The 19876-nt window shown below is 39.6% G+C and overlaps 2 protein-coding genes across 2 annotated transcripts; both read left to right on the top strand.

Moving 5' to 3' along the window:
* Positions 1 to 238: 238 nt before the first annotated feature.
* LOC113635605 (cytochrome P450 2F2-like) lies at positions 239 to 8569 on the top strand. Its single transcript, XM_027135135.2, has 9 exons — positions 239 to 431; positions 4806 to 4965; positions 5248 to 5400; positions 5510 to 5670; positions 6422 to 6595; positions 6686 to 6821; positions 6948 to 7135; positions 7220 to 7361; positions 7445 to 8569. Exons 1-9 carry the CDS (start codon positions 270 to 272, stop codon positions 7639 to 7641), a joined length of 1473 nt encoding a protein of 490 aa, XP_026990936.1. The 5' UTR covers positions 239 to 269; the 3' UTR covers positions 7642 to 8569.
* A 5683-nt stretch (positions 8570 to 14252) lies between these two features.
* Positions 14253 to 19295, top strand: setd6 (SET domain containing 6, protein lysine methyltransferase). Its single transcript, XM_027134689.2, has 9 exons — positions 14253 to 14534; positions 14637 to 14723; positions 15731 to 15875; positions 15956 to 16097; positions 16920 to 17114; positions 17206 to 17332; positions 17532 to 17712; positions 18150 to 18292; positions 18664 to 19295. The coding sequence occupies exons 1-9, from the start codon at positions 14508 to 14510 to the stop codon at positions 19018 to 19020; spliced, it is 1404 nt and encodes a 467-aa protein (XP_026990490.2). The 5' UTR covers positions 14253 to 14507; the 3' UTR covers positions 19021 to 19295.
* The last annotated feature ends 581 nt before the right edge of the window (positions 19296 to 19876 follow it).

Raw genomic sequence — 19876 nt, 5'->3', positions numbered from 1 at the left:
TGCATCACAAATTTTAATAAAAGCTTTATCCAAGTCAAGCATTTTTTTCTGCAACAATCAAAAAATCTCTTTAATCACTAATGAGTGAGTTTAAAATTTTTTACAAGGTGTAATAAAGGTCTATCCACAAAACATAACAAAGGACAGAATAGAGTGAAAAATCATTTGTTCTGTAAATTTCCCAGGTCAATGATTAACAAGCACTGTATGCTGTAAGCATTTATATTCCAAAGGTTTGAGGTGTGTAGAGCAGCATAGCAGCAGTCATCATGCTGGGCTCCTGGATCCTACTTGTGTTGTGTGTCTGCCTCCTCTACCTCTTCATCAGTATCAAGAGGCCCAAGGATTTCCCTCCTGGACCACGACCCATCCCTATATTTGGGAACTTGTTTCAGTTTAACATCAAAAATCCTCTGAAAGACTTTGAGAAGGTAAAGTATCATATTATGGTTTATATATGGGATTATTTGTGTAAGCAGTAAAACTTCCTATTTCCCCTGGGTCTATTTGACCTGGCTGGAAGGTTTTAATGTGTCAAAACTTGGGTTTTCTTCCACATATTTGCCTAAAATTTACCAGGATTGTTCCAAATTATGAACTTTGCAAGTAAAATTAATTTTGTCTATTTTCGTTGAACTATGTGTTCAGACCAGTATATAATATGCGTTTTACGTATATAATATGCGTTGTAATTTTGACCGGGCCACATTTAGTGGGGCAATAGGTCACACTTTTGCCCTTTTCAGCACAATGAACAAACACACGCACGCAAAACACACACTCACACACCACACACACACACACACACACATATGCACACAGACACACACAAACACACACAAATAGGGCATTGCAATTCATTAGGCCTCCAGAAAAAAAAGCCAAACATTTGTAAATATTTCACACTTTTGATATGCATTTGCCTAGCAGAGGGCAAAATATGATCTACTGAAATTATGCTACGCACACGCACACACACACACAAGCATTGGGCATTGCAATTCATTAGGCCTCCAGAAAAAACAAAAGGTACTTTTTTCAAAAGCTCATTTGTAAATATTTCACACTTGTTATATGCATTTGTCCAGCTGGGGGCAAAATCTGATCTACCAACAAGCTTCACACACACACACATATGCACACACACACACACACACACACACACACACACACACACACACACACACACACACACACACACATGCACACACATTCATATTTCTATAAAGAAGTTAAAAAATTAAATACATGTGTTTTGCAAATCATATTTGTTTCCTCTCTTATTTATAAATTTAGTTGCATCAGTCAGCTTTGGCCTGGAGATATGCTGAGTAATGTTTGACATTTATCAGTCGGTGGTTATCCAAAATAATATTTAATCATTTCTGCTTATTTTACTCAAAAACATGGCATAATTTCATAAGGTTTATCGTTCATAAATGAAGTATAATAAAAAAAAAAACATAAGGAGTGTAAACAAAGATTTATTCACATGAAATTATTCCATGATTTTGAGTGGGGTGTGTGTTTGGTGTGTGTGTGTGTGTGTGTGTGTGTGTGTGTGTGTGTGTGTGTGTGTGTGTGTGTGTGTGTGTGTGTGTGTGTGTGTGTGTGGCCTGTTGTTGGTTGATCAGATGACATCAGGTGGGCAAAATAGATATTACAAGTCTAAAATAGATATTACACACAGAATGGTGATCATTGTAGAATTTGGCCTGGAAAAAAAAAACAGGTTTTATTATTTGCTGACATTAAAAATGGTCAAATTTATTATACCAAATATAATTTTTTTTTAGCAAAATATATGTTAATATGTTGGAAACAATTTAGACTTAAAAGGTGAAAAAAAAATGGCTATCATATATACTTCATTTTTTAAAAGCAGTCAAAACAGACAAAGTCAAGTTGACTCAGTGCTCCTAATTTGTATAGGAGGACAATAGGAGGGTTAAATAACTTTCTAACATAGATAACAGTACCTTACCTTTAACCTTGAGTAATATATCTCCTCAACCCCACCGACATGTCTTCCACTGAGGAAGCAGAGGCCGAGGGTTCGGTTGTGGACTCGTCGATTCCCCAAGCTGAGGTCACTGAGGTAGTTGAGAAGCTCCTCAGTGGCAAGGCACCGGGACAGCTGGGGACAGTGCCTCTGGACTGGCAGACTGGGGTCGTGGTCCCTCTGTTTAAGAAGATGGACTGGAGTGTGTGTTCCAACTACAAGGGGATCACACTCCTCAGCCTCCCCGGAAAAGTCTATGCCAGGGTACTGGAGAGGAGAATTCGGCCGATAGTCAAACCTCGGATTCAGGAGGAACAATGTGGGTTTCGTCCCGGTCGTGAAACACTGGACCATCTCTATACCCTCGCGAGGTTGCTGGAGGGTGCATGGGAGTTTGCCCAACCTGTCCACATGTGCTTTGTGGATTTGGAGAAGGCATTCAACTGTGTCCCTCGTGGTGACCTGTGGGGGGTGCTCTGGGAGTATGGGGTCCGGGGGCCCTCTGCTAAGGGCTGTCCGGTCCCGATATGACCGGAGCCGGAGTTTGGTACGCATAGCCAGCAGTAAGTCAGACTTGTTCACAGTGCATGTTGGACTCCGACAGGACTGCCCTTTGTCACCGGTCCTGTTTATTATTTATATGGACAGGATTTCTAGGCGCAGTCAGAGGCTGGAGGGAGTCCGTTTTGGGGACCACAGGATTACATCTCTGCTTTTTGCAGATGATGTTGCCCTGTTTGCTTCCTCAAATCAGGACCTACAGTGTGCACTGGGACGGTTTGCAGCCGAGTGTGAAGCGGCAGTGATGAGAATTAGCACCTCCAAGTCCATGGCCATGGTTCTCAGCCGGAAAAGAGTGGCTTGTCACCTTCTGGTTGGCGGAGAGCTCCTGCCTCAAGTGGAAGAGTTTAAGTATCTTGGGGTCTTGTTCACGAGTGAAGGAAGGATGGAGCGGGAGATCGACAGGCGGATCGGTGTATCTTCTGCAGTGATGCGGTCGATATACCGGTCTGTTGTGGTGAAGAAAGAGCTGAGCCACAAGGTGAAGCTCCCTATTTACCGGTCGATCTACATTCCTACCCTCACCTATGGTCATGAGCTTTTTTCTAAGATCCCGGATACAGGCGGCCGAAATGAGTTTCTTCCGTAGGGTGGCTGGGCGCTCCCTTAGACATAGGGTGAAGAGCTCGGTCACTCGGGAGGAGCTCAGAGTAGAGCCGCTGCTCCTCCACATCGAGAAGAGTCAGCTGAGGTGGCTCGGGCATCTGTTTCTTTTTGTATAATTTTGTATAATTTGTATGATTTTTTATATGAAAAATCATAAAAATGAAACAAAAAGACATTTCTCCCAAACAAGTGTTGTAGGAAAATTGGGTTGTAGCTGCGTTATAGCTGCCGCTCTACATTACTACAATAAAAAAGAGGTGTTATTTGTGTAATAACACCCTTTAGTTCAGGAGTTATTGACTCGGGAAACTCGAATCTGTGAATATGTGGCCAACTTTACTCAAGTGATATCGGGTGCATCTTGATGACTTCAGAATCCATTCAATATATTCAGATTTTTCATTCAATTCTCTCATGAATAATTTCCTAAACGGCATGCCATAATATACATATATATATATATGTATATATATATATATATATATATATATATATATATATATATATATATATATAAAACTTTCTAACATAGATAACAGTACCTTACAATTAACCGTAATAATATTTGTGAAGATTTGAGTTGAAAACACAATTCAGTTCAGTTTATTTGGATAGCGCTTTTAAAAATTGGCATTTCCTCGACACAGCTTACAAAGAAACGAAGTATACAAAGAAAATCTAAAATTTAAAATTAAGTTTCTATTTAGTCTAAAATTTATCCCTAATGAGCAAGCCCGAGGTGATGGTATCAAGAAACATTTGACTGTAATGTGTTTGGGTCTTTGGCACATAGATGACAGATTGATAGATCCCCAATTAAAGAAAACGATGGTGTTGAGTTTGATCCTTTTGTCTCTTCACCATTGACACTAAATTAATGTAGTTGGCCAATGACTTTCAGGCTATCCTGTTCTGCCCTCGGTGGACTCAGGCTGTCAAAGGAGCACCTGTAGGGCACTAAGCTATACTTTTACACTGTAGAAGTGGCTTACAGGGCAATCTATCTCATGTTCTATACCCTAGAGAGCATTTCATACTGTTTTCACATTCATAGCAGCACCGTAGAGAGCATTTCATCCTGTTTGTCTACTCGAAGGCCAGCCATTAGGGATCTGCGGCATATTTCTACATTGTATGGCACCTTTGAAAGCACTTTATCACATTGTGTGTACTGCAGTGGAGGCTCAAGTGGTTAAGGGTCTGAGTTGTTGATCAGAAGGTCAAGCCCTAGCACTGCCAAGCTGCCACTGTTCGGCAATTGAACACGGCCATTAACCTGCCATGCTACAGGGGTGCTGTATCATGGCTTCCCTTGTGCTCTGAGTCTCAATCTCCTCAGTTGGCATATGCTATGCAAAGAATTACACTGTGCTGTAATGTGTATGTGGTGATAATAAAGGTTTTTATGACCCCAATTTCTTAGTAGCACATTAGAGGGGACTTTTTTTTAACCAAGGTTGACGTGTTTCTGTCCTCCTGCTGGTGTTTTTCAGTAGAATTAACTTTAATTTCTATGACAGCAAAATGGAGTTGAAATTCTTTAACCAAGCAAAAAAAACAAGCAACACTTTTCAATGCGTATGCATGTGTATATATTTTTTATCTGAATAACGCATGCTGTATATCTTATATTTAGTTTGCTGAGCAATATGGAAACGTTTACAGCCTGTATATTGGGACGAAACCGGCCATCGTTTTAACCGGTTTAAAAGCAATAAGAGAAGCTCTGGTGAACAAGGCTGCAGATTTTTCAGGACGTCCACACAACATGATTAAGGATGTAACTCAAGGAAAAGGTGAGATCTGTGACTAACAAATACAAGTCCCACCAGACTGTCATGAGTGTATCATGTTTCTATTATACAAGCAACGTTAGAGCAACTCTAAAGTGTGTTACTGAGATGAATAAAATGAGCTCTAGGTTACTGATCAGAAGGTTGAGGGTTCAAGCCCAGCTGTTACTGCTTGCCTTCTCTCTGGCATAAAATAACTGACACTGTGCTCTGACCCTAACTTCTTCATAATATGTTTCACGCTGCTGTAACCTCTATGTGACAAATTAAACGCTTCATCAACAGGAATCATAATGGCTGATTACGGTCCTCAGTGGAAGGAGCATCGGCGCTTTGCTCTCATGACCTTGAGGAACTTTGGCTTGGGAAAGCAGTCTATGGAGAAGAGGATTCTGGGAGAAATTGAACACCTTGTTGCAAAATTGGAAAAATATGCAGGTATAAACATGTTTCTTGATTCATTCTTATAGCTGCCCAATAAAAGTCTTCTGTAAAGTACAAAGCATGTCAAAAAAACGAAACATCAACAGAACTTTTCTATTCGTAGGAAGTTCCTTGTATCCTCAGACCTTGTTTCATGATGCAGCATCAAATATAATCTACCTGGTTTTGTTTGGCACTCGCTATGACTACGGTGACGAAATACTCAAAGTGTACGTTCGGCTGTATACCGAAAACACAAAGCTTGCGAATGGAACTTGGGCAATGGTAAGTGCGAGTGAATTCTGTTTCATTTTCTTTTAATTAGAGACACTGTTATGTAGCAGCCTGACAGAAATCAGGTAGATTTATAGATCTCTCATGAAAAACCCAGAGAAAAAAATACCCCTGAGACAACATGAGGAAGAAATTTTGAGAGGAACCAGATTTAAAAAGGAGCCCACAGACAGAAGATCACCAGTAAAGTTGTAGAGATCACAACCCATCATACCACAACCCGTCAAATGACTGTATTTATTACTTAGCAACAAATAGCAATAAGCAACTTTGTATAAATGTTTTGTCATTTTGGAAAGTTCAGGAATAAAATGTTCTGTGTCTCAGTCAGATATTTGTGCTGTTGGATCAGGTTTATAAATCTGTACACAGTGCAGTTAATGTTTACTTAAATGGCTCTCGGCGTGCAAAGGTTTGTGAGCCCCTTGGTGTAAGTAGGGGCAGTGGTGGTTTAAATGGTTAAGGCATTGGGTTGTTGACTGGAAGGTCAGGGTTCAAGCCCCAGCACAAGCTGCCTTTGTTGGGCAATTGAGCAAAGCCCTTAACCACCCCTACACCAGGGTTATCATGACTGCCCCTGTGTTCTGACCACAATCTCTGAAGAAAAGATTTCCGCTGTAATGTGTATGTGGTAATAATAAAGGTTTTTTCTAAGAAAAGCATCTTTTTTGTTCTTGTTGCTTTAAAATAAGAAGGGAAGAAAACTTGTACTACAACAGCCAAATGTCTTGTGTTCTTGTAGATCTATGATGCACTTCCTATGGTCAGGTCCTTGCCCCTTCCCTTCAAAAAAGCCTTTGACAATTACAGAACGCTTAAAACCTTGACTTTGAATATGATCAACAAGCACAAGACATCAAGAGTCCAAGGACAACCAAGAGATTTTGTCGACTGCTATCTGGATGAGCTTGATAAGGTTTGTATTTGCGTGATGAAGTCTCATCTGTTGTTGATTCTTGATGAGAAATCATGCTGAACTGTTTTTTTTATCGTTTGTTTTTATTAGAAAGACAGCAAATCCACATTCAGTGAAGACCAACTTGTGGTGTATATTATGAATCTGCATATAGCTGGAACTGACACCACATCCAACACGCTCCTTACGGCGATTCTTTACCTCATGGTTCATCCGGACATCCAGAGTCTGAACTTTAAAATGATCCTTTACATTATATTTGAAATCTGGTTATTAAATCAATGTGGAAATGTTTATATTATTGCCCATGGTTGAAAAATTCAAACAAAAGTGTTGCATGCTTTGTTGCTAGAGAGATGCCAGCAGGAGATCGATGAAGTTCTGGGGAATAAACCACAGCCCTCTTTCGAGGACAGACACAACATGCCGTACACACAGGCTATGATTCATGAGACTCAGCGCATCGCCAATACCGTTCCTCTGAGTGTCTTCCACTGTACCACAAGAGATACTGATATTATGGGCTACAGCATCCCAAAGGTGACGACTTTAATGGTTTCGCTGTTCTACAACACACGTTAATCCCTATTCTTTTATTCATTTATTTATTTCTCTGTGTTCCAGGGAACTATGATCATCCCCAACTTGTCCTCAGTGCTGAGTCAGGAAGGCCAGTGGAAATTTCCTCAAGAGTTCAACCCATCAAACTTCCTCAATGAGCAAGGACAGTTCGAGAAGTCTGAAGCCTTCATGCCGTTTTCTGCAGGTGAGAGAAAAGACACTGCAAATTTTGTTCAAACCTCATTTATCCAAAACCAAAGGTTCATTTATTTGAATCTATGTGTGCAGGGCCTCGTGTGTGTCTCGGAGAAGGTCTGGCTCGCATGGAGCTCTTTCTTTTCTTGGTGACTCTCCTGCGCCGCTATGAGTTCCTTTGGCCTGAAGATGCAGGAGAACCAGATTTCACTCCTGTGTTTGGAATAACACTTACACCCAAACCATACCGGATGGAAGTCAGGCTTAGAAAGCAAGCTAGAGAAATGTAGAACAGTTAAATGTGAAGATATTGAAAATTTCGTTATGGCTCAGGAAGAAATGAGAGTGTTTTGACTTGTTGACTGGTGAAAGTTCTTCTAGTATCTAGTATCACATGGGCGTATATCAATGGTGTAGTCCTCAAAAAAAAAGTGGTATACTACTACCCCTGCCCACCTCTTAAACCCCCTGTTCCCTGCCAAGCTGCCAAAACAAGAAAAGCAAAAACAACACACAGAAGTCAATGTTTGCAGTTACATGACATTAACATCCATGCCTTTAGCAGACAATTTTATCCAAAGAAACTCAGTGCATTTGAGTTACATACATTTTATCAGTATCTGTGTTCCCTGGGAATCGAACCTACAACCTTTGCGATGCTAACATATTGCTCTACCATAATGCACTCATACACTTATATAAAAACTATTTTGTCATTCAATTATGCATTGTTTGTTCAAGTACAGTATGTTCGGAACATTTTTTTCTATATATTGTAACAGTTACTATCTGTTGTTCCTACAACTTGGATAGGGGACAAGACTTTGTCAGGGGAGTGTATGGATAAATTTAAAGTAATTAAATATTTCAATATGTTTATGCATTACAGGATTCCTAAAGCAAATATTTTATAGATATAATTTACATATTTCCCCTCTTACAGATTCAGTGTGGAACCTGCACAAAATGGTTCCACATAAAATGCCTTGGGATGACAGAAGCGCAAATACCGAGAGGATATATCCCTTGGTATTGTGCATTGTGCATTGAGCTAAAGCAAGTACAGAGACCACAGAGATTAACAATATCTGTAATAGCTCTTATATAAGCAGCAGGATTACATATGTTTGACAAAATCTGATTTACACATTGAAGTTTCCATCACAGTGAAATGTATATTGTTTATAATGCAAACAATAAAAAATAATCAAAAAGCAAGGTTTCTCAAATTAAGTGTTGTAGGATAACTATCAGGACATCAGTGATGTGAGAGCTGAATTTGGTGACAGTACAGTGTAGTACAGTGAAGTTATTGAATATAGTTTCCATAATAGTGAAGTTATGGAATTATTTTCATATTTTAAAAAAAATCATAAAAATTACACAAAAAGACATTTCCGCATTTTTTTATAATGAAAAAAAGACATTTCTCCAAAGTAAGTGTTGTAGTATAACTATCAGTGGTGTGTGAGCTGGTGACAGTACAGTGTATTACAGTGAAGTTATTGACTGTTTTTTAGTATTCTGTCTCTCAGCCTTCTGCACGTAGAGACTTGTGTATTTTGTCCACCGCGGAGGAAAGCTGATTTTGAGGAAAATTGGGTTGTAGCTGCCTCTCTACATTACTACGATAGAAAAGAGGTGTTATGTGTGTAGTAACAGCGTTTAGCTCAGGAGGTATTGTTGTGAAATGCTTGTGAAACATCAACGTTGGGTCCTTGAGCAAGCTCCTTGACCTCACCTGCTCCAGGGGTGCCATACTATGGGTTTGCCCCTGCGCTCTGACCTCATAACCTGGGAAATGCAAAAACTGGGGAAGTCGTGGCCTAATGGTTAGACAATCTGACTCCTAACCCTAAGGTTGTGGGTTCGAGTCTCGGGCCGGCCATGACAGTCTTGTAAGTATCAAAGATACATATTAACAGTGATGTTTGTTTCAGTTGAAAATCCCATTCAGAATTCAAGTTCAATCCAGTGATTTACATTATTCATACAAAAGTAACACCGTATATGAAGTGTAAACCCTGTAGCAAGGAAATAATTCTATTCATATAGTCAAGTTTAGTAAAGGGCTGATGAAGTTATACATGTAGGAAGATGAATGAAGTTGTACAATGGCTGCCCACAGCTCCGGGTGTGTGTGTGTGTGTGTGTGTGTACACTGCTGTGTGTGTGGTCATGGTGTGTGTGTGTTCACTGCTGTATGTGTGCACTTTGGATGGGTTAAATGGCAGAGAACAAATTCTGAGTATGGGGACCATACTTAGGGGCCATTCTGAGTATGGGTCACCAAAGTTAGCCTTAGAAGATGTTGAAAGCGTTTGGATTATTTTAGTACGACTCACCATCCTGAGATCTCACCAGCAGAAAGCCTGGTAAATAAGTAGATCTACATATACCTCAAAAACAAGGGTCACTCTGTTGATTGCAAGAATTGGATCATTTTTTGAAAACATTGCTGAAGGTCTTTGACACCACTGATAACATAAATACAAGATGTTCCTGTACCCAATCCAGACAGGCAAATACAACCTCAGCATAACCTTACAGTCACCTCAGTCAGTGTAAAAGTAATCTGGAATTTTTATATTATTACATAATATTACATTATATTAATCTTTGTATAATTATCTTTTTGTATTATGTTTTTTTATGTTCTGTAAAGCTGCTTTGAGACAACGTCCATTATGATATTCAATGTTAGTCTTGGGTGGAATTTCAACACGGAACATTATCAGATTCCTCACTGCTTTATCACAAGATTAGATTACAGCAGATTGAATTACATTACAATGTGTTTTAAAGGGACAGACACACTCACAACAGGCTTTTAGCACATCATTTTGAGTCTCAGTTGCTATTTCTTAGAGATATTTAGTATTTTGTTGCCTATCCTTTGCAGTGATTACTAGACATCACTAGGTGTTACAGTAGGTATCTTCTCATGTGATGCCCTGTCAGTCTTGTACAGTGGTAATCATGTTTCGGTGGTTTTAATCGCCAACATTTTAATCAGCAGATCAAGAGACTAACTTTAACTTTATAAGTTCCAGGTTTTTAGCCTTGAACATTCCTTTGTTGGAGGATGACGCACCGTCCATTGAGTTTGGAGACATATTCATGATCTTGAGTTGTTTCTAGACACCTCAGAAAGTTGCTGCCAATGGTTTGTTTTGTACAATTTCATTTTCCTCAGGGACATCGTTTACTGACCATAAGACCTCAGGGACATCTGGATCTGGACACTTTCAGTTCAATTCAATTAAATTCAATTCAATTCAATTCATTTCATTTATTTTTCTACCACTTATCCGAACTATTCTCGGGTCACGGGGAGGCTGAGTCTGTATCTGTATCCCAGGCGTCATCGGGCATCAAGGGCATCAAGGCAGGATACACCCTGGATGGAGTGCCAACTCATCGCAGGGCACACACACACTCTCATTCACTCACACCCAGTAAGGGTTGTAGTATAACTATCAAGATGTGTGAGCTGGTGACAGTACAGGGTATTACAGTGAAGTTATTGACTGTTTTTTAGTATTCGCTTTTCGGGTTTTGCACTTTGCACTTTGCACTTTGCACGGTCCCTTGGAATCTGTCTCTCAGCCGTCTGCACATAGAGACTTGTGTATTTTGTCCACAGCGGAGGAAAGCTGATTTTGAATAGAATTGTGTTGTAGCTGCCTCTCTACATTACTACGATAGAAAAGAGGTGTTATTTGTGTAGTAACAGCGTTTAGCTCAGGAGTTATTGATTCAGGAAACTCCAATCTGTGAATATGTGACCAACTTTGCTTAAGTCTGCTTCAGCATGACACCAGCTTCTGTTGATGAAGTAAACTCTCCTCCCTGTAAAGGCTTGGTGAAGTCGGTACATGACAGCTGTCGGGGGCGGGGAAAGGGGCGGAATCCAAATAAAAATGAAGCAATTACAAAAGTTTTGCGACTTAAAAATGCAATGCAGTTAAAGGGGAAGAAAAGATGAGGGTAAATTATGGATGTTTTAAGCAGCAAAACAAGTTGGTATACCGAGGGTATACGCTAATAATAAGCCATAGAAGTCGTTATACGCAAACAGCTGGGGAAAAAGTAAGCATACATGCGTATGGCCCCGACTACACTACTGGTGTATATGTAAAAATATTATACATTTTTTGTGATTCTATAAAACAGTGAACAGAAACCAGGGCCAACAAAGGTTAAACAAGTCAAATTTCCACCTTATTACATTTGAACCGGTTCGAATCTTGTAAACACACTGTACTGAAATACTAATACAAGAAGAATTGTTAATTTAGTCTTGCAGGAACCCAGTCTTGATGCGCACACTAAGTCTGTAAATATATAAATATATTCCACCGATGTTTGCATCTGTATTTATTTTAATTTTTCCGTTAAATTTTAATAACATATATTCGGGTACATTCAATTAAATTCAGTTCAATTTATTTGTATAACACTTTTATTTTATACCAATTCACATTGTCTCAAAGTAGCTTTACATAAATATAAAAATATATAAAAAATATATTTAAAAAAAATGTAAGTTTAAGGTTTAAAATTAAGTTACTGTTTATCTCTAACTTATATCCCTAATGAGCAAGACTGAGGTGATGGTGCTGGGGAAAAACACCCTGAGATGATATGAGGAAGAAACCTTGAGAGGAACCAGACTCAGAAGGGAACCTCATCCTCATCCACATCCTCAGCTTTACAGATGTATTGAAACAGAAGAGAGAGAAAAAAAGAAATAAATATATAATAATAATAAGAAAAAAATGAGGATATAAATAAATCAGTAAATAAATACACACAAAGTTTAAAAATCATTTTAAAAATCATTTTTTAAATTCATGATACTATATATATCCATATCCCTAATGAGCAAGTTCGAGGTGACGACGGCAACTCTGGATGGGTTAAATGGCAGAGAACAAATTCTGAGTATGGGGACCATACTTAGGGACCATTCTGAGTATGGGTCACCAAACTTAGCCTTAGAAGATGTTGAAAGCGTTTGGATTTTTTTGGTACGACTCACCATCCTGAGATCTCACCAGCAGAAAGCCTGGTAAATAAGTAGATCTACATATACCTCAAAAACAAGGGTCACTCTGTTGATTGCAAGAATTGGAACATTTTCTGAACATTGCTGAAGGTCTTTGACACCACTGATAACATCAGTGATAACAAGTGATAACTGATAACAAGACGTTCCTGGACCCAATCCAGACAGGCAAATACAACCTCAGCATAACCTTACAGTCACCTCAGTCAGTGTAAAAGTAATCTGGAATTTTTGCATTATATTAATCTTTGTATAATTATCTTTTTGTATTATGTTTTTTTATGTTCTGTAAAGCTGCTTTGAGACAACGTCCATTATAATATTCAATATTAGTCTTGGGTGGAATTTCAGCACGGAACATTATCAGATTCCTCACTGCTTTATTGCAAGATTAGATTAGAGCAGATTGAAGTACATTACAATGTGGTTTAACCCTCCTATTGTCCTCTTATACAAATTAGGAGCAATACAAATACTTGACTTCGTCTGTTTTGACTGCTTATAAAAAATGAAGTATATATGATAGCCATTTTTTTTTCACCTTTTTAGTCTAACTTGTTTCCAACATATTAACATATATTTTGCAATATATTGTATAATAAACCTTATTTATATACAAAAATGCCTCATTTCTTAGTAAAAAAAAACATAAATTCTGAATTATTTTCACTATAGAGGCACAAAATTACAGTTAATTGCACAATTACAGGTTGGTATATTTCAAAGGCAGGAGATTGTTTTGAAACCATTTTGACCATTTTAACCATTTTTTAACCTGTTTTTTTTACAGGCCAAATTGACTTGAATGCTTATGAATCAAAAATTCTACAATGATCACCATTCTGTGTGTAATATCTATTTTACACTTGTAATATCTATTTTGCCCACCTGATGTCTGATCAACCAACAACAGGCCACACACACACACACACACACACACACACACACACCACTCAAAAACATGCCATAATTTGATGTGAATAAAATTTCTTTTACAATTCATACGTTTTTTTTTATTAAACTTAATTTATGAATGATAAACCTTATGAAATTATGCCATGTTTTGAGTAAAATAAGCAGAAATTAAAAATCTGAAAATAATCATTACTCAGCATATCTCCAGGCCAAAGCTGACTGATGCAACTAAATTTATAAATAAGAGAGGAAACAAATATGATTTGCAAAACACGTATTTTATTTTTAAACTTCTTTATAGAAATATGAATGTGTGTGTGTGTGTGTGTGTGTGTGTGTGTGTGTGTGTGTGTGTGTGTGTGTGTGTGTGTGTGCGTGCGTGCGTGTGTGTGCGTGCGTGCGTGTGTGTGTGTGTGTGTGTGTGCGTGCGTGTGTGTGAAGCTTGTTCGTAGATCAGATTTTGCCCCCAGCTGGACAAATGCAAATAACAAGTGTGAAATATTTACAAATGAGTAGCTTTTGTTTTTTCTGGAGGCCTAATGAATTGCAATGCCCAATGCTTTTGTGTGTGTGTGTGTGTAGCATCATTTCGGTAGATCATATTTTGCCCTCTGCTAGGCAAAGGCATATCAAAAGTGTGAAATATTTACAAATGTTTGGCTTTTTTTTCTGGAGGCATAATGATATGCAATGCCCTATTTGTGTGTGCCCCAATTCTGTCATTTATCAGACACCTTTATCCAGAGTGACTCATTATTTGTCATTTTTTATACAACTGAGCACAACTGAGGGTTAACTGGCAGCTTAGTGGACAGGGGATTCGAATCCATGACCTTCCGATCATTACAACATCCCAGTCCATGTTTACACCGTTTATATAAAGAACAGATTGTCAAGTCTAGGACACAGGAGCATTGAAGAACATGATCTGATCTCTTAACAGGCAGGTCACCAGTTAGCAACAGCCTTGAACTGCCCTGAAGATGGCGCTAAAGAAAACCAAACACGTGTCGTCAGAAAAATGAATGCGGCGTGACGTCAACAACACGCGACACATTAAACTCACATGGAGAAGAAAGTGCGTCGTTGAGTCTCCCAGTAAGATAAACCAGTTTATATCAGTGTGCTAGATTTATTTGCGTTTAATTACTTCGTTTTTGTTCGAACGACATGGCGACAGACGCGAAAAGACCAAAGGTATAAACACACGAGGTCAAAGTGCGTTAATGTTTACACTGAATTGTACGTGTTATGACAGTAAAGGTGTTATTTAAGTGTAATGGCGTGTGTGGTGTTTAGCAGGAGGATGGAAGCTCAGACCTGGATGAGTCTCTGAACAACTTCTTACTGTGGTGTGATGAAGTGAAGCTGAACCTCAGCAACAAGGCGAGTTGGACATGTTTATGCTCTCATTAGTGATCCGTTTGGTAACAGAAACCGTGTGTGTGTGTGTGTGTGTGTGTGTGTGTGTGTGTGTGTGTGTGTGTGTGTAATGTAATCAAGTTTCAACAACCATATATAGCTGTTACAGTACCCAATAAAATGAGACAACGTTTCTCAAGGATTAGGGTGTTACATAACACAAAGACAGAGCTATAAGGACTTAGTAAGTTAGTCCTAGATACATAAAGTGTCTGTGTGACCTGGTGCAGACAGTGACCAAAGACCAAAAAAAAAGACAGTGCAGGACAAGACAAAAAAAAAGACAGTGCAGGACAAGACAAAAAAAAAGACAGTGCAGGACAAGACAAAAAAAAAGACAGTGCAAGACAAGACAAAAAAAAAGACAGTGCAGGACAAGACAAAAAAAAGACAGTGCAGGACAAGACAAAAAAAAAGACAGTGCAGGACAAGACAAAAAGACAGAAAGATAGTGAAGGACAAGAGACAATACACAAAAGCAGCACCGATCAGTGTAAATACTGTATATTCAAAATATATTGTCTGTGCAGAAATAATGGAATGAATACATTAGTATTATAGCAGCAGTCACATGAGGTAATGAAAAGTAGTGTGCAAAACAGCAATCAACTGAAATGTGAAACAGCAAAGAGCAAAAACAGTGTGTGAAACAGCATGTAAACAGTTTTATGGATGTATAATGGAAGAGTGTTTAATTGTAAATAAAGATGTACATCATGTATAGTATAGTACATGACTCTTAAGGATCCAACAACTGTTCAGATTAAATGTTAAAAGATGCAGAAATGATTAGAGCAAATTTATATCTGAATTGTGATGTATTGACAAAGTGGAATAGGAATTTTGTTGCAGTTAATGAGCTCTCATTGTCCTTAAATTCATCACAATACAATAACAAAAACAAGTACGCTTGTAATATAACACACGTGCTGTGAACTGACGCTGATACTAACACTGTTATGTTGCTGTAGGTGTACCTCAGTAAAGAAGGCACAGTAGCAGACTATGGCATGCTTGCTAAAGAAGACATAGAGGAAGGCCACATCCTCTTCTCCATCCCCAGATGTGCTCTTTTACATCCTGGAACTTCCAAACTCAAGAAGGTTCTTGAAGAAGGTAGAGCACTGGGTTGACTCTTCTCAGGTTCATAGTCATGTAATAGTCATGTTCTACTTTTTAACTGGCTTCATTTTCAGGACAGAGCTGTTTGGAGAGCCCATCTGGCTGGGTTCCACTCCTCCTTTCGCTGATGTACGAATACACCTTAGCCGAGTCGCACTGGAAGCCCTATCTGAGCCTCTGGTCCGATTTCAGGAAGCTGGATCACCCCATGTTCTGGTAGAGAGCTTTGAATTATTATTAAGCAAATTATCTCAGTCGTATCACACAATGTGTGATAACAGCAATAAGGATGCCAATATTTATGTATTTAACCCTTTACAGGTCTTAAGTGTGAATTCTACTAAAACGTCTTATTTCAATCAGTTGTATCATCACCCGTAGCATGATTTTATTTGTCGAGTCACATGTCTGAGGTAAAATCTGTGCAAACCAGCGATGCTCGTGAGTCGGAGGCATCAGTGAGCTTGGGGATGTGGAGGAAGGAATATATTGGAGAGAAATTTATGTAAATTATGAGGAAAAACCTGTGAAGATATCTGGAAAACTCTAAATTACCGATAGAAACGTCTGTAACAAATCTACGGTACATCCAAGAAACACGTGTGAAGAAACCTTATAAATCTGAGGTAAATCTGTGAGGGGGGAAAAAACTTGTTAAAACACTGAAGAATCAGAGAGTGTTAAAATTTATGGCTGTCTTAATCCTAAAATGATATCTGAGGTAAAATCTGAGGCAAATCTGTGAGGGGGAAAAAAACTTGTTAAAACACTGAAGAATCTGAGAAAGTGTTAAAAAAAAAATATGAAAAATGTATGGCTGTCTTAATCCAGGATAAATCAGAGATAATCCTAGATGATATCTGAGGTAATATCTGAGGTAAATCTTTGAAATGAATCTATAAATATACATAAATCTATAAAGGAAAACAGAACTTTAGACAAACGTGACAATCGGAGAAATCCGTTTTCTTCTACTGGTGGCGTTTCTTCTACTGGTGAAAAAAAAATCTCCTATTTCTCCCATTTGGAATGTCTAAGGTCCAAGGAGGAACGGGAGAAGCTGTTGAAGGGAACGGGTATTCCTGAGGCGGTGGACATGGATCTGACCAACATCCAGAAGGAGTACAACGACACGGTTTTGCCGTTCATGCGCTCTCACCCGGAGCTGTGGGACCCTGAGCAGCACACTCTGGAGCTCTATCGGAGTCTCGTAGCTTTCGTCATGGCCTACAGGTGAGCCGGAGATCAGACGCCGTATACAATGTTTGATCGATAACACAGCTGAATTCAGGCCCGTATTGAAAGCCTTCTGATTTTATTCCAGCTTCCAGGAGCCGGTTGAGGAGGATGATGAGGATGAAGATAAAGATCCCAACCCCCCGATGATGGTGCCAATGGCAGATATGCTCAACCATGTGTCCAATCACAACGCTAATTTAGAGTACACACCAGTAAGCCTGATGTACACTTTCTAGACGTTCCCTAACACCCCTTTGACAAGCTTTTGAGCTGTTAGTGTTACGATCTTATTTAATGCTCTAATTATTAACTGTTGCAACATTTTTTCCAGCTGTGATCATCACAAAGAAACATTTATCAAGATATTGAAATAGGCTTAAGATTGAATGTTCTCTCTCTCCTCTCCTGCAGGACCGTTTGAAGATGGTGGCAGTTCGGCCAATCAGGAAGGGTGAGGAGATCTTCAACACGTATGGTCAAATGGCCAACTGGCAGCTGCTGCACATGTACGGCTTCACAGAGCCTTTTCCCTCCAATGCCAACGACACGGCCGACGTCCACGTGACCGCCGTGTATAAAGCGGCTCAACAAGGTGCCCGTTCGTTCCGACGCTCACTCTAATAGCACTGCACTCACACTAATAGACGCCGGATTGATGGATACGAAACAAATCCGTTAAACAAAAATACTCTTGATTCAAAATGGTTGAGTTTCTAAACCTGTATCACACCCTGAAATCACAGGCTACAAGCTGTTAGTCTGAATAATTCCAAAAACAATGGGGGGGAAATATGACCAGAAATCTGAGTGTTAAAATTTATGGCTGTAACGTGACCCAAAGATTTTTAAACAGTAAAAATCTTTGGGTCACATTATAGGAAATTCATCAGCTTAAACGCTGACATGTTCACACTAACATCTTTCATCGCACAACCCCATAACGGATTAATTTTCACAGAGCAGGATTTCCCACAGGTGTTAGATTAGACATCAACCGATTCACTTTTTTCCCCTTTCCGTTTTTCACAGCAACACAAAACGAAGCCGAACAGCGCCTCCTGGTGGACAAATGGAAATTACTGCGTGAAATGGACGTAGTGGAGGAGAAGGGCGTGTTTGTTTTTGGGAAGAACGGTTCGCTGACGGACACGGAGCTGTACACGACCCTGAAGGTAACGAGACGAGTCTGATAGTCACACACCTGCTGCATAACAGGAAACGTATCGGTCTGATTTACCAGCTGCGGTCAGATCTCACAGTACACGTTAGTAACTTATGTAGTTTTTAAGCAGAAAATCTTTTTCCCCCCCAAGTTACTGAGGTACCAGAAATACTTTCTAGCTTACAAAAAAGGCAGGCTTAATGAAGTCCAACAAATGTTTGTTCTCCCCCCCACACACACCCTTTACCACGAGTGACAGAAGGAGGTATTAGAACAAGGAATGCAGGTTTTTTTTTTTTTTTTTGAGTGAACAGGCAGAATAAATCTGCACAGCCTGGAGAATTTAATATCCACTCAGACATTGTACTCATCTGTCTTCAGGTGATAGGAATGAGCAAAGAGGAGTTCCAAGACTTCCAGGAGAACGAAGGCTGGGAGGAAGACGAGGGCGAGGAGGAGGATTCCAGAGCAGCCCAGGCTCTGAGTTTTGAGGGAATTTCGGCTTTGATTTCACAGTGGAAGCGACTGCTGCACACGGCTGCAGGCTTCACGCTGAACCTGTACGCCGAGGACTTGGAGTCAGATCTCAGGGTGATGGAGGAACCAAAAGCTCTGGCGAAACTGAGTCACAGAGAGAGGAGAGCGCTGCACGTCCGGCTCGGCCAGAAGAGCATCATCCGAAAGCTTCAGCAGCTAACGGAGAACAGTACAGCAGCAACACTCAACCAACAGAGATAATCAATCTGTAACGTCGTCTTAAATGTTAAATAGAAATATTAGAGATTTGTAATAGATTTAAACCGGATGTGCAAACTGTCTGAAGCGATTCAGTGGAATTCACCCGTCCGTAACGTCGTCAGAGTAACAGTGCAAGCTTTTAAACCTACAGCCTTGTGATAAACAATAAACGGGTCACATCGACTTTTTACTCCTCGACTGTGTGTAAGAATTGTGGAGGGGTCATGAAAACCTGTCAACAACAGATACTGGTGTACATCCATTACTCCCAATCTGAATTAAAAATAAATAAGTTTTAACAGGGATGCCACCACCACCACCAAATCTACTCCCATCCTCTGACTTTTTTTTATTTAAGTGCAGTGGTGGCTCAACTGGTTAAGGCTCTCAGTTGTTGTTGACCAGAGGATCAGGGTTCAAGGCCCAGCACAGCCAAGCTGCCACTGCTGGGCCCTTGAGCAAGGCCCTCAACCCTCCTGCTCTAGGGGCACTGTATCATAGCTGCCCCTGCACTCTGACACAAACCTCCTCAGTCGGGGTATGTGAAGAAAAGAATTCCACTGTGCTGTAATGTATATGTGGCGATAATAAAGGCTTCTAAAAAGGTACAGCAGAAAGACGCTTAATATACATTTCAGACTTAATTGCTTCAGTGATAATACACTCAATGTCCACTTTATTAAACACACCTGTATACATGCACACGTGATCTAATTAACCAGAATAGAGGAAGAGACTGATTGCACAGAACGTACAACAGACTGGTCATTTCCCTCCAGAGCTTTAGCAACAAGGCATTTTAGCCAGCAAACCCTCTGCTTGCTCGTGGGATGTTCTTTGTACCATTCCGTGAAAC

Source organism: Tachysurus fulvidraco, chromosome 17 (assembly GCF_022655615.1).
Source record: "Tachysurus fulvidraco isolate hzauxx_2018 chromosome 17, HZAU_PFXX_2.0, whole genome shotgun sequence".
Taxonomy (NCBI): domain Eukaryota; kingdom Metazoa; phylum Chordata; class Actinopteri; order Siluriformes; family Bagridae; genus Tachysurus; species Tachysurus fulvidraco.
This window is presented reverse-complemented; position numbering and strand designations above follow the sequence as displayed.